General features: G+C 47.9%; 1 protein-coding gene across 1 annotated transcript in view; it reads left to right on the top strand.

The window, feature by feature from the left end:
• Positions 1-1999: 1999 nt before the first annotated feature.
• The window catches only part of TSPAN10 (tetraspanin 10), a 64432-nt gene continuing 44172 nt past the window's right edge, over positions 2000-22259 (top strand). Inside the window, exon 1 of the mRNA XM_085617372.1 lies at positions 2000-2329. Within this exon, the coding sequence (XP_085473498.1) occupies positions 2234-2329 (96 nt within the window). The 5' untranslated portion in view covers positions 2000-2233. The remainder of the gene's footprint in view (positions 2330-22259) is intronic.

Genomic DNA, 22259 nt, shown 5'->3' with positions numbered 1-22259 from the left:
CGACGCGAGCCATGTTTCAGTAAGAAACACTGCATCTGGCATGCGTTCCTCTAACAAAAGGGCAATTTCCACCCTATGTTTAGGCAGGGATCTGCAGTTTAACAGAAACATACAGTACTCCTGTTTCGCATCTTGGACCTGCTTAGGTTTAAGAGATAGTTTACATTTTGGACAGATATCTGGGAGCTCTGTAGCATGATAACAGTGCAAGCCACAATCAGTTCCTGAGGGCCTTATGCTGCGGAGAGTTTCCGCGCTATATTGTCTGGTCTTTTGTGACTGAGATGTAAGGGGTATGGCCCTCGGCCCGGTCCAGGCGCAGACGGGCGCGGACGGGCGCAGACGGGCTTGTCTTAGGCGCGCCTTCGGCGCGCAAACGGCGCACCCGCTGCGCTCGTCCGCTGCGCGTCCGGAAGATGCACATGCTAAATAGTATGCAGGGAGGGGTGTGTGGCCTGATGGTTGTGGGCGTGGCCTATGTGTCCCGGGGAATGGCGGCAACAAGAGAAAGTATCCCGCGGCAGCGCTAGAATCCGCTGCGCAGGGGTGCCCAGGGGAGAGTGAAAGGTGAGTATTGTATTAAAATCACAACAAGAATACACTCAAAAGTTTTAAAATTCGGCAAGCGTCTCTCCCGGCTTCCGCCTCAGGAGATCAAAGGTCTTCTGTTCGCGCTCTTACTCAGCGTGCCTTAAATACCTTGATCAGGGGGGCGTGGCCTGATGGTAGTGGGCGTGGCCTGTGTCCCAGGGAATGGCGGCAACAAGAGAAAGTATCCCGCGGCAGCGCTAGAATCCGCTGCGCGGGGGTGCCCAGGGGAGAGTGAAAGGTGAGTATTGTATTAAAATCACAACAAGAATACACTCAAAAGTTTTAAAATTCGGCAAGCGTCTCTCCCGGCTTTCGCCTCAGGAGGTCAAAGGTCTTCTGAGGGCAGGTACAGCGTTCACCTTGTTGACTATCCTGTCCCACATCTTATTTTTCTGGCTGATGGGGGTCTGTTAGACTAGGGTCCTGAATAAATGTGGCTCTACTCTAGGGATTTCATCAACAAGCTCTCTCAACTCGTCATCTGTGAAACGTGGCTGCTTCTTCTTGAACATGCTGAGGGTGAGTGTGAATGTGAATTAGAGAGTGTGTCTAAGAAAAGGAATCTGAAAAAAAAAGTGATATATGCAAGTAGTGGTGTGAATGCAGTGTGTGGGTGTGTGCGGGACTGACAGCAGTGATTGTCAAACGTTCTCTGTAGTTCTTGCAGCAGTATTGTGTGAACAAAGAATCATGGTTTTTTTTGGCCTTTAGATAGGTGGATTGGTGGGTGTGTCTACTTTTTTTTTTTTTTGGGCACTGCCTATCTTTGTTGTCGTAAGGCCTGAATTTTTCTATTTTGCACTTGCCATGTGACACACAAACCGCCATGGTTCCAAACCTGGGTCGGATGCATCCTAATCTGCTCAGCGGGACAACTGATGCATGTTCGTAACCGGAATCCGTATGGGACAGCCTTTTTGACCGACATCGTAATAAGAGCCTATGTGTTGCTGGCTACAAAGACAGGCTACAACAGGTGAAATGGACCACTTAACATTGATGCCATGCTTAACAAAAAATAATACTATCTTTGAGTTTGCAAAAATCAAATTAGTAAGAGAAGCAATTTGATTTTTCTCAGTCCGCATTTCCTCAACACCAACTTCAATTATGCGGTTGCCATTGGGAAATACAAAAGCATTCTCTGAAAACAAAAAACTGGTCTGAAAATTCTGCCAAAATCTCCCTACGTAAAACTTATCTGGATATGTTCTACTTCTGTTTCTAGATATCCCTTCACACTGCTGCCTCTTGAAAACATGTCTCATTTGTTTTCCAGCCAGCGTTCAAAAAGAAAAGAAGACATTTCAATAGAATACGGATTCAGAAGACAAGTTCAGAAGACAAGCTACCACCTACCATCAAGCAATTTTAGAAAAAGTTATATTCTTCGGAAATTCTCAAGCTCAGATTTTTTTTTCTGAAGTTGTTGGCTGTTAATGAGCCCTTTGTATCTCGATGAAGCGCGTCGGATTGGTTAAGGTTGCGGCCTTTTTTCGCTGGCCGAGCCCTAGGAATGTGCTGTTTCCTCACATGATGCCTGTATGACTTGAGGTGCGAGCGGCAGAGTGTGCAGGCTTCCCCGGAGAACGGCTCGACTCGCCATCCCATCTACAGCAAGCTGGCGCCCTTCAGGCTGGGCATGAAGCTAAAGACCGTTTGGGCGAGGGTGACTCGTGCGCTGTCGTCCGCAAAGATGGAGGAGGCGTCCTCGGAAGACAGCCCTTTGCTACCCACGGTAAGAGGCAGTCACAGCCATAGCTTTCTTTCCGCCCCGTCTGCATGCTCTGTACCTTTACCCGGGCTCAATTCATAGGTGTCAAATTCATGCGTGATGTTTTGCTCCAGTCCAGACATTTTGATTTGAATTCTGGGACTTGTAATCCTGTTATATAGTGAAATAAAACAAGACCACAAGTCCCAGAATTCAAAGAAAAAAACCTGATCTGGTGCAACACATTACCATGGACTTGAGATATTAATTGGCAGGGCCGCAGAATACCGCATTCCCGTGTTAGCTTCCCGCACTGCTCTCTGTACCCAAAGTTTCCTGTCCACATCTGCTGGAAGACTATGCTATGCCTTCGCTGACCATTTCGTGCAAAACAAAATAAAAATGTTCTTATAACCCTCTTGATGCTTTTCTACAGAGCTCTCAAGCGTCCGAGGGCCTTGCATGAGTAGCTCATTCAGTCCATCTTTTTCTATCTTTGCAATCAGGCACTTCAGCCCTGATATCATAATGGCTTTCAGAATGGAAAGAAATACAACGGAATTGGTAGAGCTGCACAGGTGTGAAAACTGGGACACATGAGAACTCTGGGCTTATTTAGAGTTAGGGGGAGGGGATTCTTCATCACAAATGACGGCAAATTCAAAACGAGGCTCTCTATATTTTATGCCTTTCATTCTCCTACACGGATCCCTTTTGTGACTTGATCTTTCCCTTTTCCCAGAAGCAGGAAGCAAAGCTGTGTTTACTAGCAAGGTGATGGAAGGTGGGGCATGGGAACTGTTAGCACATTTTATTATGTTCTAAAATAACCACTTGCTCCGTGTCCCGGTGAACGATCACATATATGATCCTCAGCTTTTGCTCAACAACCTAATGAATTCTGGGAGCTGTAGCCTTGGTTAACTACAAATGACCAGCAATTTGTAAAAAAAAACAACAGTACTGAAATATTGTCGCTCATGTCTTATCTTGACTTGGCACAAGTTGTCTCCTAGCATATTATGTTGTCTGCTTGCTTATGAGGCGTAGTTCTTCTGGCTGTAACACTCAGTTGATCATTTTTAAATCTCTGCTTGGTTTGCACATTTTCTTGCCTTAGAAACAACCAAGGTCTCACTACATTAAGAGAAAGTGATCAGCTAATCCTAGATTTTGGACCTCACCACTTTGCATTCTGAAACTTAAGATATCAGTTTGGTAAATTCTGAACTGCAGTGGTTCACAATCTGCCTCATGGATGTTAATGAGGTAGGTCTCTGGTCTGTGGGCATCAAATGAATGATGGTGAACCAGAGTCAGCAGACCACTATGCCTGTGATCGCATTACAATGTGGTACACTTTATAAAAAAAAAAAATGCATCCTGTTTTCCTTAAAGAAAATAGGGCTGGTTTATTATTATTTTTTTTTAAATCTAACTTTTCCACTGGATCAATGTCTACTCCTAAACATTATTTTCCATTGGCAAAGGGGAAGTGGCCCCAAGGGCACACCTGGGGGACCCTTTCTCTTTTGCAAATTACTTTTCACCCATTGTTTGGAATCGTAAAATGTCAATGTTTTATAACAGCTTGCTATTTGGAAGAGACACTTTGAACACACACCTTCTAAATACCAAGTCATTATTCCCGTCTAAAGCCATTTTGTGATTTTGTAACCTTTGTTCATCTGGCCCTTGGTCCAGTATTCGTAAAAGGAATACATAGAAATACCAGAATGCAAAGTGATGTGAGATAAAAGTATTATATAACACCCAGAACAACCTAGAGAACTGTGCTGACAATCTTTGTTGTTTGGACAGTAAAAATTATCTTTAAGGTAACAACACACTTTTTGGAGTTCTGAGTTTAAACAAGAAAGTGTGTATAGCTGCTATTTGGGACAGTGTCATGAATGATACATTAAACCAAGGGCTGACATTTTAGTCAACGGCACTCTGCATGCTTGGATTATTAGGCCGTATCTGGAATGGTAAAAGAGAACGACAAGTCCCAGAATGCAAAGTGTTATTATAAAAAAAGCCAGTACTTGACAAAGATGCGCATCCATTACATTGAAGAAAATAATGACCACAACTCTCAAAATGCACATATCTGTTAAATGAAGACCCAGGAGCTGGCATGCAAAGCCCTGCAGACCTGAAGCAATCTGGCAGTCATGCAGCATCCCAGACGCTGGTTTTTCCATAAATCTTCTGGAGAACTTCCTTCCCTTATCATATCCCAGCTGATATCAATTTTCTAAACTTCTGTATTTTATTGTTTCCTAAAAGCAGGGAGACCTTTATTGACAGCTTAGTGAGGTGCATACCTGTTAACTAACCCCGTTTCACCGGAGTGACTTTCAGTCAGTTTTGGCTTTACAGTGATAGAACTTGTAGTTTCACCTTTCCCAACCCAAGTCACTTTTTCCCATATTAAAAGCGATGCACTGGCGGCGCAAGGGGCTTGTAAATAATCCCCCAAGTACTGTTTGCTGAAAACCCAAGATTGCCTCGAAGTCATCCCCAGGGCACAGGTCCTATAAAAAGAAGTGGGGGGACTGACCAAGCGCTATAAAAGAAATAAAATAGTTTTATTTAAATTATTTGTGTAAATACTGAGACAGACCACCCGATCTGAAACTTACAGTGTCTGCACTTATATACAGGGACTGAACAAAGGCAAAAGCATGCTTCTCTTAAGTACCTGTGAAGAGATAGCAAGCTGTGTGCCTTTGTTTCCTTCCGTGGCATTTACATTTGTGTGAGGTTCCAGGCCGCCTCCAGTCAAGATATTCAAACAGAAGGAGGCCTGATGGCCCCTTAACTTCGGCCTGGCTAGAGGTAAAAAAACATAAAACACCCCTTCCTGCCTTCACGTTGCCGCTGGAAATGGAAAGCAGACAACGTGCAGGCGCTGCTAAACGTGTCCCTGTGTCTTACACCAGGACAAGTTCAGCATATTTCTGTGGGGCCCAACTTCTTGGCAGGGGGGGACGGCGTCCACCCTGTGAAAATAGTGGGTGGACGCCGTGGACCTGCGTGTACCCCCGACTCATGCCCTGGTCATCCCCATGGCATTTGGCGCACTGGTGGCTATGGAGCTACTGAGCGAGACCCTTTGGTACACTTTGCAATCTGATCTTCAAAACCTTACCCCCTTCAGTATTTACAAAAAAACGTAATGGATTGGAACTGTCTGAGGAGGATCTCATGAGTTCCTATCAGGGCCAGACTGGCTGTAGCGGGCACCGGGTATTTCCCCAGGGGGCCGCCAGGGCAGAGGCCGGTCTTCTGGCCCTGGGGGGCCATTTTTGTTACCGGGGGTCAGCAATATCGGCCCCCTGTAACAAAATCGGCCAAAACCGGCCCTACCAAACAGCTCGGCTGCACCCCCCTCCCCTCTCAGGGAGGTTGACCAAGCAGTTTGCCAGGGCCGGTTTCTGTTCCCAGTCCAACCCTGGTTCCTATTTGTATCTTTATACGCAAACCTGTCTCGTTGGTACTGACCTTAATTATAAAATATAAAAGACTATATTGCCAATATCTCTACCCCTCTCGTTCTGCTCTCACGAATGTCAAGTGGATGCCTTGGTGCGTAGAAGCATCCAGTGGCAGGCATCTCGCTCTCTGAAGATAATGCTGCACATCAGCCAAGCTGCCTGCATGATAGGTACTTTTTATTTCAATTATTCTATTAGAACTGTGGCCTTACAAGTCCCATCTTGAAAGATCCTTTTGTTACAACAGCCCAGGGCTGGGCTAGGGAACATGGATCCACTTGGCGTCTTTGCCACATGCTGGCAATTACTCTTGATTAAATTAGAGAAATTCTGCTGTCAGATTTCACAGGTTCTTCTCTCCCCAAAAGGCTCTTGGAGCAAGTACTCCCTGGACGATGTATGTAGGAGACCACAACGGTGTTGTGTGTCTTGATTAGCACATTCTTGTGAAGCTTGGAAAAGTTTCAGTGTTCAGAAGATTGCCATCAGCTTGCTCCAAGTTAATGACTTCTGACTGTCCAGGAAGGACCACTTGCACTGACAGGTCTTGTTCAACAACGTTGCTTCCCAGCCTAGACAGCTGGCATCCGATGTCACAACCACTGGAGATTCTTGATGCATTTCCACACCCTGTGATAGATTCTCCACATCCAACCATCAGGAAATGCTGTCCCTGATTTCTGTACATAGTGGAACCAACTTGTCTAAAGGGTGTATAGTTGGTGATCATAGGATGGTGAAATGTCACAGAAGACGGCCTAGATGAAGCCTTGACCATTGGACTGTGTGTACACATGCAGCCCTGTAACCCTGAGCTTCTAACCACAAGCTGGCTGGAGGGAGCCTTTGTGGTGGATAGTAGCATGAGAACCACTGGTTAAAGTTGAATGATCCTCTTTTTTTGAGAGAAAGACCTTTCCCAGGCCTGCTCTGATCTGAACTCCAATGAACACCAGATCCTTGGACGGATGTAGTTGGCACTTCGGAATGTTGAGAAGGAGATCTAGATGGGGGTTGATCAATCTTATTCATTTCTAGATCTGGTTTGTTTGATCTACTGTTGGAGCATGAGGCAACCAACCATCTAGGTAAGGAAATACTAGAATTCCCTGTAGATCAAAATGAGCCACAACTGGAGCCATAATGTTTGTAAATATCTCGGGTCTGACTTCAGACCAAAGGGGAGGACTTTGAATTGCCAGTGATGATTCTCTACTGCAAACTGTAAAAACCTATGATGGCGACTGGCAATTCAATCAATTCAATTCAAATCTTTATTCAGCCAAAGCTATAAAAGCACAGGAATAACAATACTAAAACAAGCATTGGCATAGCCAATAGGTCTCGCCTTTGGGACATTATAAGTGTTTAGCCATGCAACAGTTGATGTTGCACCAAGGATATTGTGCTGCATCATTAAATACTTATAAGGTCCCAAAGGCGAGACCTATTGGCTATGCCAATACTTGTTTCGCTGTGGTATCTATTTAAGTGTAGTTTGGGAAAGGGAATGAGCTTACTGTTTTGTGGATGGGTGCACATCCCTTCCTAAACTGTACAATACTCCAACCTTAACTCTTCCCCTTTATTTGTCAGTATTCTCTTTGTCCTTCCCATATTTACTATTAAAACATACACTTACGTGTGTAGAACCCTTGCAGTCAGGATGCAGAACAGAAAAAGATAGGCGAGACAGAGCTCACTTATGTTTACTGAATATTGTTTTGTAATACGAATCCTAGCAAGACCAATGCAACCTTCAGTCGTTCAAGGTGGGTAAACTAAGAAGCTCAAAAAGGAGAAATAGTAGCACCTGTTATGTACGGTGTTTACACGTGGCAGAAGTATAGTCAGGACCACTGGAATTAGGTGGTAGGGAAGGACAAATGTACGTGGTTTGGTTGACTAACTTAGGCGGTAAAAAGAGGGAAATTATGCGGCACAATGTAGTATCTTTTTTTTTATAGTATTCATTACTTAGTAATTATTACACATGGTAATGCTGTCTAGGCAAAGATTTCCGCTCTTTAGTACAAGTTTAACAACCAAATACAGAAATAAGTAATTGAAAGCTGACCAATTAACCTTTGAGAAAGGACTTCCACTGTGCACAAATATGGGCCACGTTTTTAGTAACTTTTTATCCATTTTAGCAGGAAACAAAGGTTTTTTTTGCTAAAATCTGTACAATATGCAGCAGATGATGGATTGTGTGGCAAATACTTCAAAATCACACATATGCTATTAAAAAGCAACGGCCCCGGAATCGCATAATTCCAGTGGCCCTGTATACAGTGCTGAAAAAACAGCAAAAGTGTAATAGATATTATCACCGATCTGTACATAAATGATTACATTTGTATCATGAACATATGAAGCAGGCTCAGACTTCTCTCACTGCCTGCTTTTTTTTCTCATTCTGGTAATGGTGTATTTATCCCCCCTCCCCCCAACTTAAAAGTAGTGCCTCGGAAATTCATCTGTGAAGTAAATCCACAACTAGGTGAAGGTTTGTCAAGTGAAATGGTGATACTTTGCGAGGCTGTTAAATACGGTTCCCTGCATGTGCCACACAGCAGCGGCTGCTACGTCATTAATTAGCTGCACCATAAAGCATTGTTGTGCAGGGCTTTATTGAGCACGTGCACCTGAGGAATAAGAGGGTGGGCGGGACCAGGTATTTTACTGGCGTTAACTGTCCATTCAATCAATCAATCAATCATTTGTAAAGCGCACTACATACCCGCAAGGGTCTCAAGGCGCTGCGGGGGGGGCCCGCTACTGATAGAACTGCCAGGTCTTGAGTATCCTCCTGAAGGCCAGCAGGTCTTGGGTCTGTCGTAGGCTCAGTGGGAGGGTGTTCCATGTCTTGGCGGCGAGGTGGGAGAAGGATCTCCCGCCGGTGGTTGTTCTTCGGATGCGCGGGACGGTGGTGAGTGAGAGGTCAGCGGAGCGTAGCTGGCGGTTGGGCATGTAGGAGAGCCGTCTGTTGAGGTGGGCTGGGCTGGTCTTGTGAAGTGCTTTGTGTGCGTGAATGAGGAGCTTGAAGGATAGCCTCTTGTTGACGGGGAGCCAGTGCAGGTTTCTCAAGTGGGGGGTGATGTGGCCGTGTCGTGGTACATCGAGGATTAGTCGTGCTGAGGCGTTTTGGATGCGTTGTAGTCATTTGAGCTTGGTCGGGGCTCCCGCGTAGAGGGCATTTCCGTATTCGAGTCTGCTGCTGACGAGGGCCTGGGTGACTGTCTTTCTTGTATCTGTCGGGATCCATCTGTAGATCATGCAGAGGGTGTTGAAGCAGGAGGAGGAGACGGCGTTGACTTGCTTGGTCATTGAGAGCGTTGAGTCGAGGATGATTCCCAGCTTGCGTGCGTGGTCGGTGGGTCTCGGAGCTGCCCCCAGTGCCGTCGGTCACCAGGAGTCATCCCAGGCTGAGGGGTTGGAGAAGAGGAGGAGGACCTCCATCTTGTCCGAGTTCAGCTTCAGGCGGCTGATCTTCATCCAGTCGGCGATGGCCTTCATTCCTTCGTGAAGGTTGGCTTTGGCGGTGATGGGGTCCTTGGTGAGGGAGAGGATCAGTTGAGTGTCGTCTGCGTAGGAGATTATGTTGAGGTCGTGCTGTCGGGTGACGTGTGCGAGTGGGGCAGAGTAAATGTTGAACAGTGTCGGGCTGAGGGAGGATCCCTGGGGTACGCCGCAGATGATCTCGGAGGCTTTGGAATGGAATGAGGGGAGGCGGACCCTCTGGGTTCTGCCGGAGAGGAAGGAGCCTTGTCTCGGATCCCTGCGGCGTGGAGGCGTGCGCGTAGTGTGCGGTGGCAGACGGTGTCGAAGGCGGCGGAGAGGTCTAGGAGGATGAGTGCTGCGGTCTCACCGTTGTCCAGCAGGGTCCTGATGTCGTCGGTGGCGGCGATGAGGGCAGTCTCGGTGCTGTGGTTGCTGCGGAACCCTGACTGGGAAGGGTCCAGGATTCTGTTTTCTTCGAGGTATCGGGTTAGCTGTCTGTTGACGATTTTCTCGATGACCTTGGGCGGGAAGGGGAGCAGAGAGATGGGCCGGAAGTTCTTGAGGTCTCTTGGGTCTGCCTTAGGTTTTTTGAGCCTGGCGTTTACCTCGGCGTGTTTCCAGCTCTCTGGGAAGGTTGCGGTCTCGAAGGAGAGGTTGATGACGTTGCGCAGGTGGGGCGCGATGGAGCTGCTTGCTTTGTTGAAGACGTGGTGCGGGAATGGGTCAGACGGAGAGCCGGAGTGGATTGTGCTCATGGTCTTGATGGTGTCATCGACGTTCCCGCTGGCCCAGGCTAGCAGGGGGTCGTGGTCAATGGTGTGCGGAGGGTCTGTTGTGTTGCTGTCTGTTGGGGCTGTCTGGGTGTTGAAGCTATCGTGGCTGTCTGCTATCTTTTTTTTTTCTAAAACATTTTTATTAATAGCAAAGACAACAGCAGAGACAGATAAATTGACAACGTAGAACTGCCAGCCCATACCATTACCACCCATCCTCAATGCCCCTCCACCACACTGAAGTTCAGGGTATCTGAGAATCAAACCTCGCCAATCGCTCCCTACGATATGCACTTACATGTCTCGTGCGACGACCTGGCCAAGAGCAGGCCTGTCTGCACCCGTCGGAGCTTTTCAATTCCTCGCATCCCCAATATCATAAGTCAAGGGACGCCTTGCTGCTTTTGTTTCTGCCCGTTTGGAATCGCCTGCTGCCAGCCTACTGCCAGCCTACTTCTTGCGGAACCCGCTCCGCGGGTCCCGCTGCGTGAGGAGTGTTGACCGCAGCGCCTTGAAGGGGACACCGAGGGAAGTACTTGCACGGGGCTGCGAGCGAGTGCGTGAGCTCCTTGGGACTGCATTTCCCAGGAGCACCCGCCAGCCCTGATCAGCTACACCTGGGCCGCTCTCCCCGACCCCTCCTACCCTTCCACCGAGCCCTTATCATCTGCTCTCGCTGAGACGGCGAGTGGGACGCCTTGCTGCTTTTGTTTCTGCCCGTTTGGAATCGCCTGCTGCCAGCCTACTTCTTGCGGAACCCGCTCCGCGGGTCCCGCTGCGTGAGGAGTGTTGACCGCAGCGCCTTGAAGGGGACACCGAGGGAAGTACTTGCACGGGGCTGCGAGCGAGTGCGTGAGCTCCTTGGGACTGCATTTCCCAGGAGCACCCGCCAGCCCTGATCAGCTACACCTGGGCCGCTCTCCCCGACCCCTCCTACCCCTTCCACCTATTGTGTTCTTACTCCTTATTAAGCCACAAGTACTCCCGCAGCGCGGGAGAGCACGCGGGAGAAGCCCGGGACAAGGGCGGGACCGTCTGTGGCCGTCCGGGGCCGAAGGAGGCCGGGCTGGGCCACCCCCCTTACCAGTGACATATAGTATCACCTCAAGTAAGTGGCTTAGAAAAGTTGGATTTGTTTAGTGTTTAACATGGCAACGTCTACATCAACAAACTCTGTAAATAGCCATCAAATAACTCCTCCTGTAGAGTCTGGTCCACTGGCAATTGGCCCCTTAGATAAATTTTTCTTTAATCGTTCACTGGTAATAGACAAAGAGTTGACCTTGGCAGAGAAGCGCGCAGAGCGTAGGCTGTCAATCGAAATACTTAAGAATTCAACGGATAAGTTTTTAAATCTAGCTTACCCCACCCTGGTAACTCCTCTGTCATCAGTGAACCTGCCAGTTGTAAACGACCATTTTGAGGTCCAGGCCCAAAAACCAAACAAGGATGTTGTGATAGAACTAAATAATCCTTGTGGCGGCAAAATCCTACCAGCACCGCTCACTGATTCTGGCGCCCAGGTTACATTGGCCCAACCCAAAATCGGGTCCAAACGGAAACGACCAGCATCTGTAAGAAAATGTAAAAGGGTGGTCAAACCCCCTCAAAAACTCAGGAAGTTACATAAACTCGTGAACACAGGAGAGGTAGCTACTAACGAAACTCATAGCACAGAAAGTGTTACACCTACTAATCTTGTCTCCTTGAACAGCCAGGACGGAGATGACAATCCTTGTACCGACTCCACTGTACCATGTAAAGATAAGGAGCAATCACTTGTAATTGTTCTCCCTGAACTGGAAAAATTGTTTAGATCACTACTCACCCCCATTGAGGATAGAATTGCAAAGCTTGTAGATAGGCTAAACCATTTTGAACAGACTACCTTAGACAATTTTTATTCCACAAAATCACTGATTAAAGCGAATAGGGTGGAAGTAAGCACAAACTCTCAGGTCCTAAACAACCCTGTTATTCAGGATAAGGGAAGAAATCCCCGAAATAGCTCTCCTTTACCTCCCAAACTGAGCAAGCCTACAGTTAAAGCCATTACAAAATCCTCAGACAGAACAGAGAGAGCAAACGTTGGCCCTGATTTACCTCAGTCGACCGTAATACACCCTACACAGCCCACAATCCCCCCGACACAAAATCCACCAATCGCAACGAGTGCTGAGGCTACAGTGCGTCACCAAGCGGGAATAGTACCAACAAACGCAAACGTAACTAATAGCACGCAGAAAGCTCAGAATATTCCGGTGGGAGGGAATAGGGCTAACACAGGTTTGTTGGTAGGTAAAACTTCAGTACCGTCCCAAATAAATAACAAACAACAGGCGCTGAAGCCTGTCCCCCAATATGTCCCCCAAGTTCCCAAATCTATCCCACCGCCCGTGGCAAAACAACCCTACAGAAAACCACCAATTAATCTCACCCCAGACTCCTTTCCCTATGTAGCAGTTCTTATAAACGTCCCACCATTACCCCCAGGACAGAGAGAAACTTTCCAGATGCTCAAAAACAAGATCATGCACTGGCTAAAGGAAAACCGTCCTCTGCCTGGCGACATCGACGGGCTAATCATAGGGGTAAGGAGAATAGATTGGATGGGATATACATCGAAAACCTTGGGTGGGGATTGCATAGTGGTCAATTTCCAAGACCCAAGGGTGGCGGGATGGATAACAAGGCAGGGATGGGGAACAAATAAGGGAGGTATCGGAATTGTAGACCTTACCTTTTTTTACCCCCGACCGACTAGTGTAACGACTAGTTTACTCAATGAACCCCTTATTCCCCCTACTGTATCATGGCCAGTCAATCCCTTACCACCTCCTCCTGCAGGTCATAATCATACCACTTACACATATTACAACCCTCATGTAGGATGGCAGGAGCCGGGATGGGGATATTGACAAACCAGTACTGACAGTTTAGGAGGGAACACTAACGAGCCAGAAGGGCAATGTGATGTTCATGGTAATACAACTGTTACAAACTTATTGGTCAATTACATCGAGACGGGGGGTTTGGTCGAAGAAGGTGGTTTTAGACTGGGAACCCTAAATACAAATGCCAAGATAACATACCCAGCCAATACGACAGTGGATCCGACAGATGACCAAGAAAGGCAGACTAATTCTACTGAAAGCCCTATGTTAGCCCAAGTATTTCCATTGACTAACACCCGAGATGGGCTAGATGCTAGCATTGGTACGCTTTTATCTTGGAATGTCGCTGGGCTGGCAAGTAAATTGGATTCCCAATCCTGGGTGGATTTTATAAGTGGGTATGACATCTGTTGCTTCCAAGAAACCTGGGCTTGTGATCCCCTTTTCTGTCTTGGTTATTTGAACTATTGTATACCAGCGTCAAAAGGGGGAAGAGGGCGGCCCAAGGGAGGCTTAACTGTTTGGGTTAGACAGGACCTGCAGGTCAACATCAAAATGTTGGACCTGGGAAATTGTGATTTGCAATTATTAAGAATCTCCGTAGCAAAGGGTCAACTAATAGATTTGTACAATGTCTACGTGAGAGGTAGCAACGTAACCAATTTACCCACCATTGAGCTGTTGTCTACTGCCATTGAGACCAAGTCCCAGGAAAGTGTAACAATAATTGTAGGGGACCTCAACAGGACTTTTGAACCTCTGGACTGTACAAATGACCTCTTGGAGAGCGAAGAGGACAATCTCTGGGGAGTACCACCTCTATGCCTAAAACCTGTAAGGAGATGGACAAAAGAGATCTTATCACTGAATGGAATTTGTATGGAACATGGCTTAAGAGCACTGAACGGGAGGACACCTGGGGACAAGGAGGGCAGCTACACTTTTGACAATGGCATCAACAGGAGCCGAATCGATTACATTTTGTGCAGTCTCCAACTGTGGAAAGGGGTTGTTGACATGACAGTTAGGCCCCGGGTTGAAAGTGACCACAACCCCCTCTGTGTGACTCATAGGTGGTGGAATACTGGTGCGGGTAACCCTCTAGTGATATACGATGAAACCCCTGTTATGAGTAATGATGAACGCAGGTTAAAATGGCCCAAGGTACTGGCAAACGAGGCCACTATGACTTACATCAATAATGCTGTTGATTGTGCAATTTCCGCGATGGAAACAGCGGTTCCAGTGGTTCCAGGGGATAGTGGAATCACCGAAATCCACAATAAGTTATTCTCCCTCCTGAGACCATGCTTCTTCATTAAAAAAAGGAAAGGGAAGAAATCTAAAGAAGTGGGAAGGTGGTTTGATAGTCATTGTAGATCAGCACGATTAGCCCTGGGACAAGCCATAAGGAATAGGGACCGCGCCGCTGTGACAAAGAATAGGGAACTGTACAAGATGGCCATCTATCGTGCAAAAAAGAAATGGGATGAAGGCCACTGGGCCGAACTAAAAGAGGCCTCTGATAGTAAAGACTCCAGGGCATTCTGGAAAATCATCAAGTGGGGTAGTGGAGCCGGTCCTGCGAAGCCAGACAACAATGTAGCAGAGGAAGCTTGGGTTGATTACTTCAGACCTCAGTACGCGGAAGTTAACCATCCCGTGGCAGCTGATAGTATAACACCGGTTTATGCAACCGACGATTTGTCCTCCCTTAGAGAAGTGGAAATTGCCATTGGTTCCGCGAAATGTGGGAGGGCGCCAGGTCCAGATGGCATTCCACCTGATATTTTTAAACACGATATGACCAGATGGGCGAGATATACCCTCCTTGTAGCGAATGCCCTAGCCAAGGGGGAAGTGGTCCCAGACCTCTGGAAAGGCGCAACCATTATCCCCATCCACAAGAAGGGAGATCGTTCACTGCCTGCAAACTATAGGCCCATAAGCTTAATAGCCACCATACAGAAAGTAGTTGGGAGAATGGTAACAAACCAGCTTATGGACTGGGTTGAAGACAACAACGCCCTTTCTCCATACCAAGCGGGATTCAGGCGAGCAACCAGTACCATCGATCAGGTCTTCTGCTTTACCATATTAAGGTGGAAGACCGTTGTACTGGGAAGGGGCTGCCTGTACGTCGCGTTCGTCGACCTGCGGACGGCGTTCGACCTAGTCCCCCGGTTTAAGTTATGGTTGGTTTTGCAAAAGTTGGGGATCCCTGCTGATCTGCTAACATTAATTATGCGACTGTACGAATCCAACTTCGCTAGAGTCCAGTGGGGTGGAAGTGGAGAGACAACAGAGGATTTCCCAGTGGAAAGGGGTGTTCGACAGGGCTGTTCCATGGCCCCTTTACTTTTCTCGTTATTTATTAACGGAATCGTTGAGAGGATGCTGAAGGCTAGTGTTGATGCCCCATCGTTAGCGGACACCAGGGTTCCGATCCTGATGTTCGCTGACGACACTCTTATCTTGTCTAAGACCCCCATGGGGCTGCAACGTGCATTAAACATTTTTGATGCTTTTTGCACTGAGCATGGGCTAGAGGTAAATGTGGGAAAAACAAAACTAATGGCTTTTTCCCCCGGACGCAGGAACTACCCCAAGGTAACCTTAAACAGCAGTAGGTTAGACATTGTCAAAGAATTTACGTACCTGGGTGTACAGATCGCAGAGGGCATTGGCTGGACGCATCATGTAGATAAAGTGGTCTTAAAGCACCAGCAGCTTTCTGGTGCTTTAAGGGGGGAACACCGCAAATCCAAAACAAAACCCATAAAACCCGCATTAATAGTGTATGACGCGAAGATTTTGGGTGCCACATTATATGGCGCGGAGCTATGGGCCTGGGATGGTTTAGCAGCTCTTCAGACTTCAGAGAACAAGTTTATGCGAGGGATTACAAGACTCCCACAGAGTACCCCCTTAACCCCACTGTTTTTGGAGTTAGGTAGACGCACCATTGTAGATAGAGCCCGATTGCGCCCAGTCCTTTACTGGAGACGTCTCTGGACGACTCCAGAAATAAGACAATATGCGGAGGGTTTTCAATGGATTATCAAGGAAGATACCTTCCATAAGATAAAATGGCTAAAACATCTGAAGTCCATGTTAGTAAACTTAGGGTTTTCAAATCTTTGGAATAACCCTGAGGGAGAGATCTTCCCTAGCAAAGAAGCCCTTAAAGAACAATACTGGGATTGGGTTGGCGGTAAGATGCTGAATGCCACCAGGGCCGACTCTATGACTGGTCGCTTCCTGGAGATAAAATTTTTTCCTGCCCTGGAAAATTACTGGGACAACATCACTGTACCAATGGACAGGAAACTTGTATTTCAGCTAAGATCAGGATCTATCCCCCTCAAGAAACTGACATCTGGCTGGCACAGACCCACCAATAACTTATGTCCAGCATGCGAAAATGCCGAGGAGAGCATAGGCCATTTTCTTTTCGTATGCCACGCTTATGTGAATCCGAGGAGAAAATGGCTCTCGCCGGTATGCAAAAACTTGGGGACACGAGACAGCACAGTGGCTCTAAGAATCCTACGTACAACAACTCAGGATTCGATAGTCATAGGGGTAGCTAAATACCTGGGTTGGGCATGGGCAATTAGAAGACGGTCCCTGGGGGGAAGCAGGTAACAAGGTATTCCTCTCAACAATGATTAATGTAATACTATTTGTAAATATGGTTTTTATATGCAAAATGTTGTATGAGCTGTACTCAATGTTTAATGAATTTTTAATCCGTAATAATGTATTATTGTATAACTGTGTTGATTTTATGTGCTTTTATGAGAATTGTCTCGAATAAAGCTTATACAAGACTTACATGTCTCCGAGCTAGGAGTTGTCGTGTCTCTCTGACCATTGAGGACTTTTCACCCAGTGTGCTATTGATCCCGTGCTCCCCCCATAAGTATCTGCTGTCTCTCTTTCCTGAGTTCTATCGTCGGAGAGATACATATGTTTCCTCTATACTTATTCCATTTTCCCCACTTGTGATACAATTTGCGTGGGCACCCCCTCCCCTTGAACACCGTTTTCTCAGCAAGCATGGCATGATCCATGTCCTTGGCCCATTCTGTCATTAGTGGTATGGTATCTACTCCCCACCGCTGGGCAATGTTCCTCTTTGCTACACACCACCCCACTGTGACCCACTCTTGCTCAATCTGTGTGAGGTCCGTCGCTTCCCATATATTAAGTAGACACAGTGTGGGTGACGGGTGTATTGCCTTACCACATGCCCTAGCTATTTGTCTGGTAACATTGACCCAGTATCTCTGTATGAGGGGACAGCCCCATAACACGTGAAGGAATGTTCCTGTCTGAGCGCAACGCCGAAGGCATAGCGAGTCTGGCCGCCTATTAAGTCTGTGCAACAAAATGGCATCATAGTATACCCTGTGTAGGACTTTAAGCTGCACCAGGCGAAGACGCATTGGGATAGCCACCTCTCTGGGCTAGGACAGTGCCTCACGCCAGTCCTCATCAGTCAGATCCCCAAGTTCTGCCTCCCAAGCCGCCCTGAGCTTAGTCATCGGGTCTGCCCGGTTGTTAATCAGCTTCCTGTACGTGAGTGATATGGCCTTACGGTTCATAGGGCCCAACAAGAGCCTATCCTCCAGGGGAGAGGAATCCGGAAGGGGTGCATTTTTGGGTCGAGCCGATTCTATGGCATGGCTAATCTGCAGGTAACGAAATCCCTCCGATGGAGCTAACTGGTACTTGGCCTCAAGTTCCGGGAATGATGCCTTTTTTCCCTTAACCCACATGTCGCCCACCTTGGAAATTCCGATCAGTTCCCACTTATCGAACCCCGCATATGTACTCAGTCTCCCCAAGATGTCCGGTTCCCATAGTGGGGTTGCTTTCGTTAGGCGTTCCCGACATCCCATCCCGGTTCTGCACCCCATGCCACACCTCCACTGTGCGCGCCGTCGGGCCTGTCAGTCCCAATTTCTTGTGATTGGTGTAAAGGGCTCTGTTATAGCCCCCCTTCCCCATTAGCCAGTGGTCCTTGCGGAAGCTCGGATCGTCATGTCTCCCGAACACCCAATTGCTGATGGCTGTCAGTTGCGAGGCCTGGTAATACAGGCGCAGGTCTGGCAAGCCTATTCCCCCATCATACCATCCCATTGTTAGCTTAACCATTGCTATGCGTGCCGGGCTGTCTGCTATCTTCTTGGAAGAAGGTGGCAAGGGAGTCGCACAGGGCTTGCGACGGCGGGATGTCGTTGGTGTTGGAGCTGGAGAGTTCCTTCACGATGTTGAAGAGCTCCTTGCTATTGTGAGCGTTGTTGTCGAGGCGGTCTTTAAAGGAGGTCCTCTTGGCCGCTCTGATGAGGTGGTGGTGGTTGCAGATGGCGTCCTTGTGTGCTGCGTGACTGTCCGGAGTTTGTTCACTGTGCCATTCCTTCTCTAGTTTCCGGCAGGCGTGCTTGGAGGCAAGGAGTTCTGGGGTGAACCAGCTGGCCCTCTTGCTGGTGTCTCTGTGGGGGGGTTTCTTCAGTGGGGCGAGGGTGTTGGCGCAGTCCTCGATCCAGCGTCTGAGGCTGTGGGCAGCGTCTGAGGCGTTGGAGGGTTTGGTGGGTGGGCTGAGAGTAAGGTTTGCATGTAGTTGGTCTTCGGTGATTTTGCTCCAGCAGCGGTGGGGGGCTCTGTTGGGTGTGGTGGTGTGTGGTGGGTTTCTGGAAGGGGCAGTGGATGCAGTGGTGGTCGGTCCAGAGGAGTTCGGTGGTGTGGCTGATGGAGACGTGCGGGCTTGAGGAGAAGACTGGGTCGAGCGTGTGGCCGGCGGAGTGGGTGGGCGTTGTGACGAGTTGCTTCAGTCCGAGGTTATCGATCAGGGTTGTGGAGTTGTTGTTGTTCTCATGGTGAAAGTTCAGGTCTCCGAGGAGGATGTAGTCAGTGGAGGTCATTGCGGTGGAAGAGGACGTCAGAGCTCCCGGAGATCGAGGACAAGGAGGGGCGGGGTGGAGGAGGAGGAAGAGGAGGGTTGGCTTTAGGGTTCACGAGCAGCTTTAACCAGAATGCAACCAGTCTAAGCCCAAACAGGTGAGCACAGGAAGTATTCTGAGGAGAGAGAAACAACACAGCGCAGGAGCAGAGAGAGGCAGGCCAGAGAGAGGTGCAGAGGGCACCGCAGCTCCTCGGAGGAGAGACAGATGAGCTCGGGGGCCCGTACAGAGGGAGACAGGCGGGAGGGGAGGGAGCAAGCTGAGGGGAGAGGGAGAAAAGCATGAGGTGCGCGCTGCACTTACAGAGAGGCTGAGCAGAAAGTGCGCCGGTGTGGACAGGAGGAAGGGGCACGGGATTATGGCAAGAGGGTGCCAACTGTGGAGAGAGGCCGCCTCTGCAAGCCATCTAAGTCACTACCTTCCAAAATACAGCACAGTGACTTCGGTATAACGCCAAAATAAATAAAAAACAGGCACTGAAAGGCAAGCATGGGAGCTTGGAGGCCCGCACAGAGGAAGACAGGTGGACGGGGAGGGGAGGGGAGGGAGCGAGCTGAGGGGAGAGGGAGAAAAGCATGAGGTGTGCGCAGCAGCCGCAAAAGTGAAAGTCCACATCTACAGCGTCTACCTTACGGGAGCGAGCCGCGGCGGTCACGATAATTGCAAACAGATGGCACCGTTGCTCGCTCCCACAAGGTGAACGCCATACATGCACGAGTACCAATAGGAAACAGTGCAAAACATGCACGAGTTTCAACAAAAGCCTGGAGCGATTCCAAGAGGTCACTCTAATGCAGCGCTTGCGCGCTGCGTAGGCGAGACCTAAAAATACAAAACATTTCAACAATGGCATACTCAATACAATGGAAGCTAAAGTGCTGAAGTGCAGATTTATGGGACATGTATGTCACAAAATATAAAAATCATAAATGGTTTCCTTAACACTAAAAGCCTGACATCAGCATAGAAAGCATTTTAGCATAGACATGAGCTCATTCATTAAATATAAAGTGCTTTAATGTAGTACAAATCCCAAATATTAGGCTAGTGATTGTGATTCATATATGTTCCTTATATTAAGAGCTATTCTTATGAAATTTAAAATCATATAACAAATTTCTGGAGATCCAAGGCACTGCAGGAATACAAGCCCATCCTTGCGATGTCTCAGGTTAGACTTTCGCAAAATTGGGAACAAAAAAGAAAGCCTCAGGGCTGAAAACAAAGTGCAAAACAAAGTAGAGTGACTAGTGCTTTGTGTAAAGACATTGTCAAAACCGTATGGAGGTAAATCCAGTTGCCAGGCCCCTGGCGTGGGAAAAGCAAATTTAAAGTGCAATATGCAGAGCCTAAAAAGTGTGTGCCAAAAGCGCTGTGTGGGATTTGCGATCCATCCTAAGTAAGTTTCTATGCCACTAGTTGTTGACACTAATGAGTATTTGACTATCTATTCCTTAGCATTGGCCTTTTCCATGCGCAGGTTCATATACTATTCCAGGAAGCATTTCTAGACCCGTATTTTATGTTCTTGCCCGATTGTAAAGGGATTATTGTATAATTCTTGAAGGCCTATGATCTTAAATGATTCCCTCAAGTAAAAGTGCCACAGTATCAGGTCTTCCCTATCGAGTGACAGGCAATCTGTGATACAGGTTCTGACAAGGCCAGCATCGGGGGAGGGGAGGGGGTTCCCAAACTTTAATCCATAATAAGCATGGAGTAAATTCAATCAGATCCTCCAGGTATGGCATCCTGAGTTCCTTGTAGTATATGAAGGTGGCTGTGACCCCTGGGACTGACAATTTTCTACACGTAAAGCGGTTTTCAGCCCGTTGGAGGATGCCCGCTCAACAATAGTCCCAAAGCCCGGCACCATATGCCCAAACTGAAATGCATTTACTTATTTATAGGCTCAAAATTTCTCAACATTTCTGTGATTGGGTTGTTCTTTAGCTTGTGGGCAAATCTGAACATGGACTTGATATTGCTGTTGACGTGTTGCAGTCTTCACATAAAAAAGTGCGGCCCAGCAGAGGGATTGACTAAAAAGAATCCCTAAATAGTTAAACAGTTCTACATGGAGGTAAGATTTTGAGTAATTTAACTGGAGGTCCAAATCATTAATGTAAGCAAAAAACAAATCTATTAGAGTCTGAAGGCCATTTGCTTTATGGGCAACCAGCACTGCATCGTCGGTGTATAGCAGGATGGGTATAGATTTATTTTCCATGCATGGCACATCCCTTCTATTTTCCCCCAAGTGATTGTTGGTACCATTGATATGAAGCAGAAAAAGAAAGGGGACAATATACACCCCTGTCTAACACCGAGAATAGAACTAATGTGCAGGGAACGTTCGCCTGAAGGGCCATAACGCAGCCTCACTGTGAGGTCTTGGTGTAGGCATCTGATGAGAGTAAGATGTTCAATTCAACACCCATCCTACCCATCAGGTTCCATAAAATGGGTACGACTCACTAGATCAAAGGCACTTGATGAGCCAATAAAAGCCAAATGCATGGAACCCTTTTTGCATATGGCTAAAGAAGAATTTAAAAAAGCCTTTGGCTCTGCGCCTAGAAAATGATGGCGGCCCTTTTTATTCTGTTCATTTCCCGATCCAAGTTGGATCAGTAAGTAATGAAAGTAGGTGGGGGAAAACTATAGGGGGGATTGAAGCAATAGGAGCGGTGTGGAAGGGGGAGCAAACAATTGTGAGAAAGAGCAGCGTGGAGCAGCAGGTGAGGTGGAAAGAAAACAGGTGAGAGAGAGGGTGATATGAACCTTCCAGGCAGAGAAGCACATGGGCGAGAAAGCAACATGTGAGGGAGAGAAGATCACAAGGGTGAGCCAGGCGCGGATCGTCCATTGGGGCGTTGGGGCGTAGCCCCCCCGCCCGCACCCGCAGCTTCGTCGGTGTCTCGCAGAGGGTGGGGAGAACTAACTGACAATGCATGTCAGTCAGCATGACGTCGGACCGTGGGCGGTCCGGCGTCATGTTGACTGACATGCATTGTCACAAGGCAGGGAAAGGCAGCACAAGTGCGCATGAGTGGGCATGGAGATTAATTTTTACTCCGTGCCCAGTCATGCGTACTTGTGTTTTTGCTGCCTTGCGCATGCCCATTAGGAGCCCCTCGGTCTCCTAATGGGCAGGCGGCGGGCGTAGCGTAGGCTGTGCCTTCAGCCAATCCTGGCGCGCGTGACTCACGTTGTTGGTCTTTTGGTGTATATGTGTGTGCTGTACCCTTTTTTCTACCCCTCGCTGCTCCTATTTTAATCGTAATTTGGACCTCACATTAAAGCCTTTA

Source organism: Triturus cristatus, chromosome 7 (assembly GCF_964204655.1).
Source record: "Triturus cristatus chromosome 7, aTriCri1.1, whole genome shotgun sequence".
NCBI lineage: Eukaryota > Metazoa > Chordata > Amphibia > Caudata > Salamandridae > Triturus > Triturus cristatus.
This window is presented reverse-complemented; position numbering and strand designations above follow the sequence as displayed.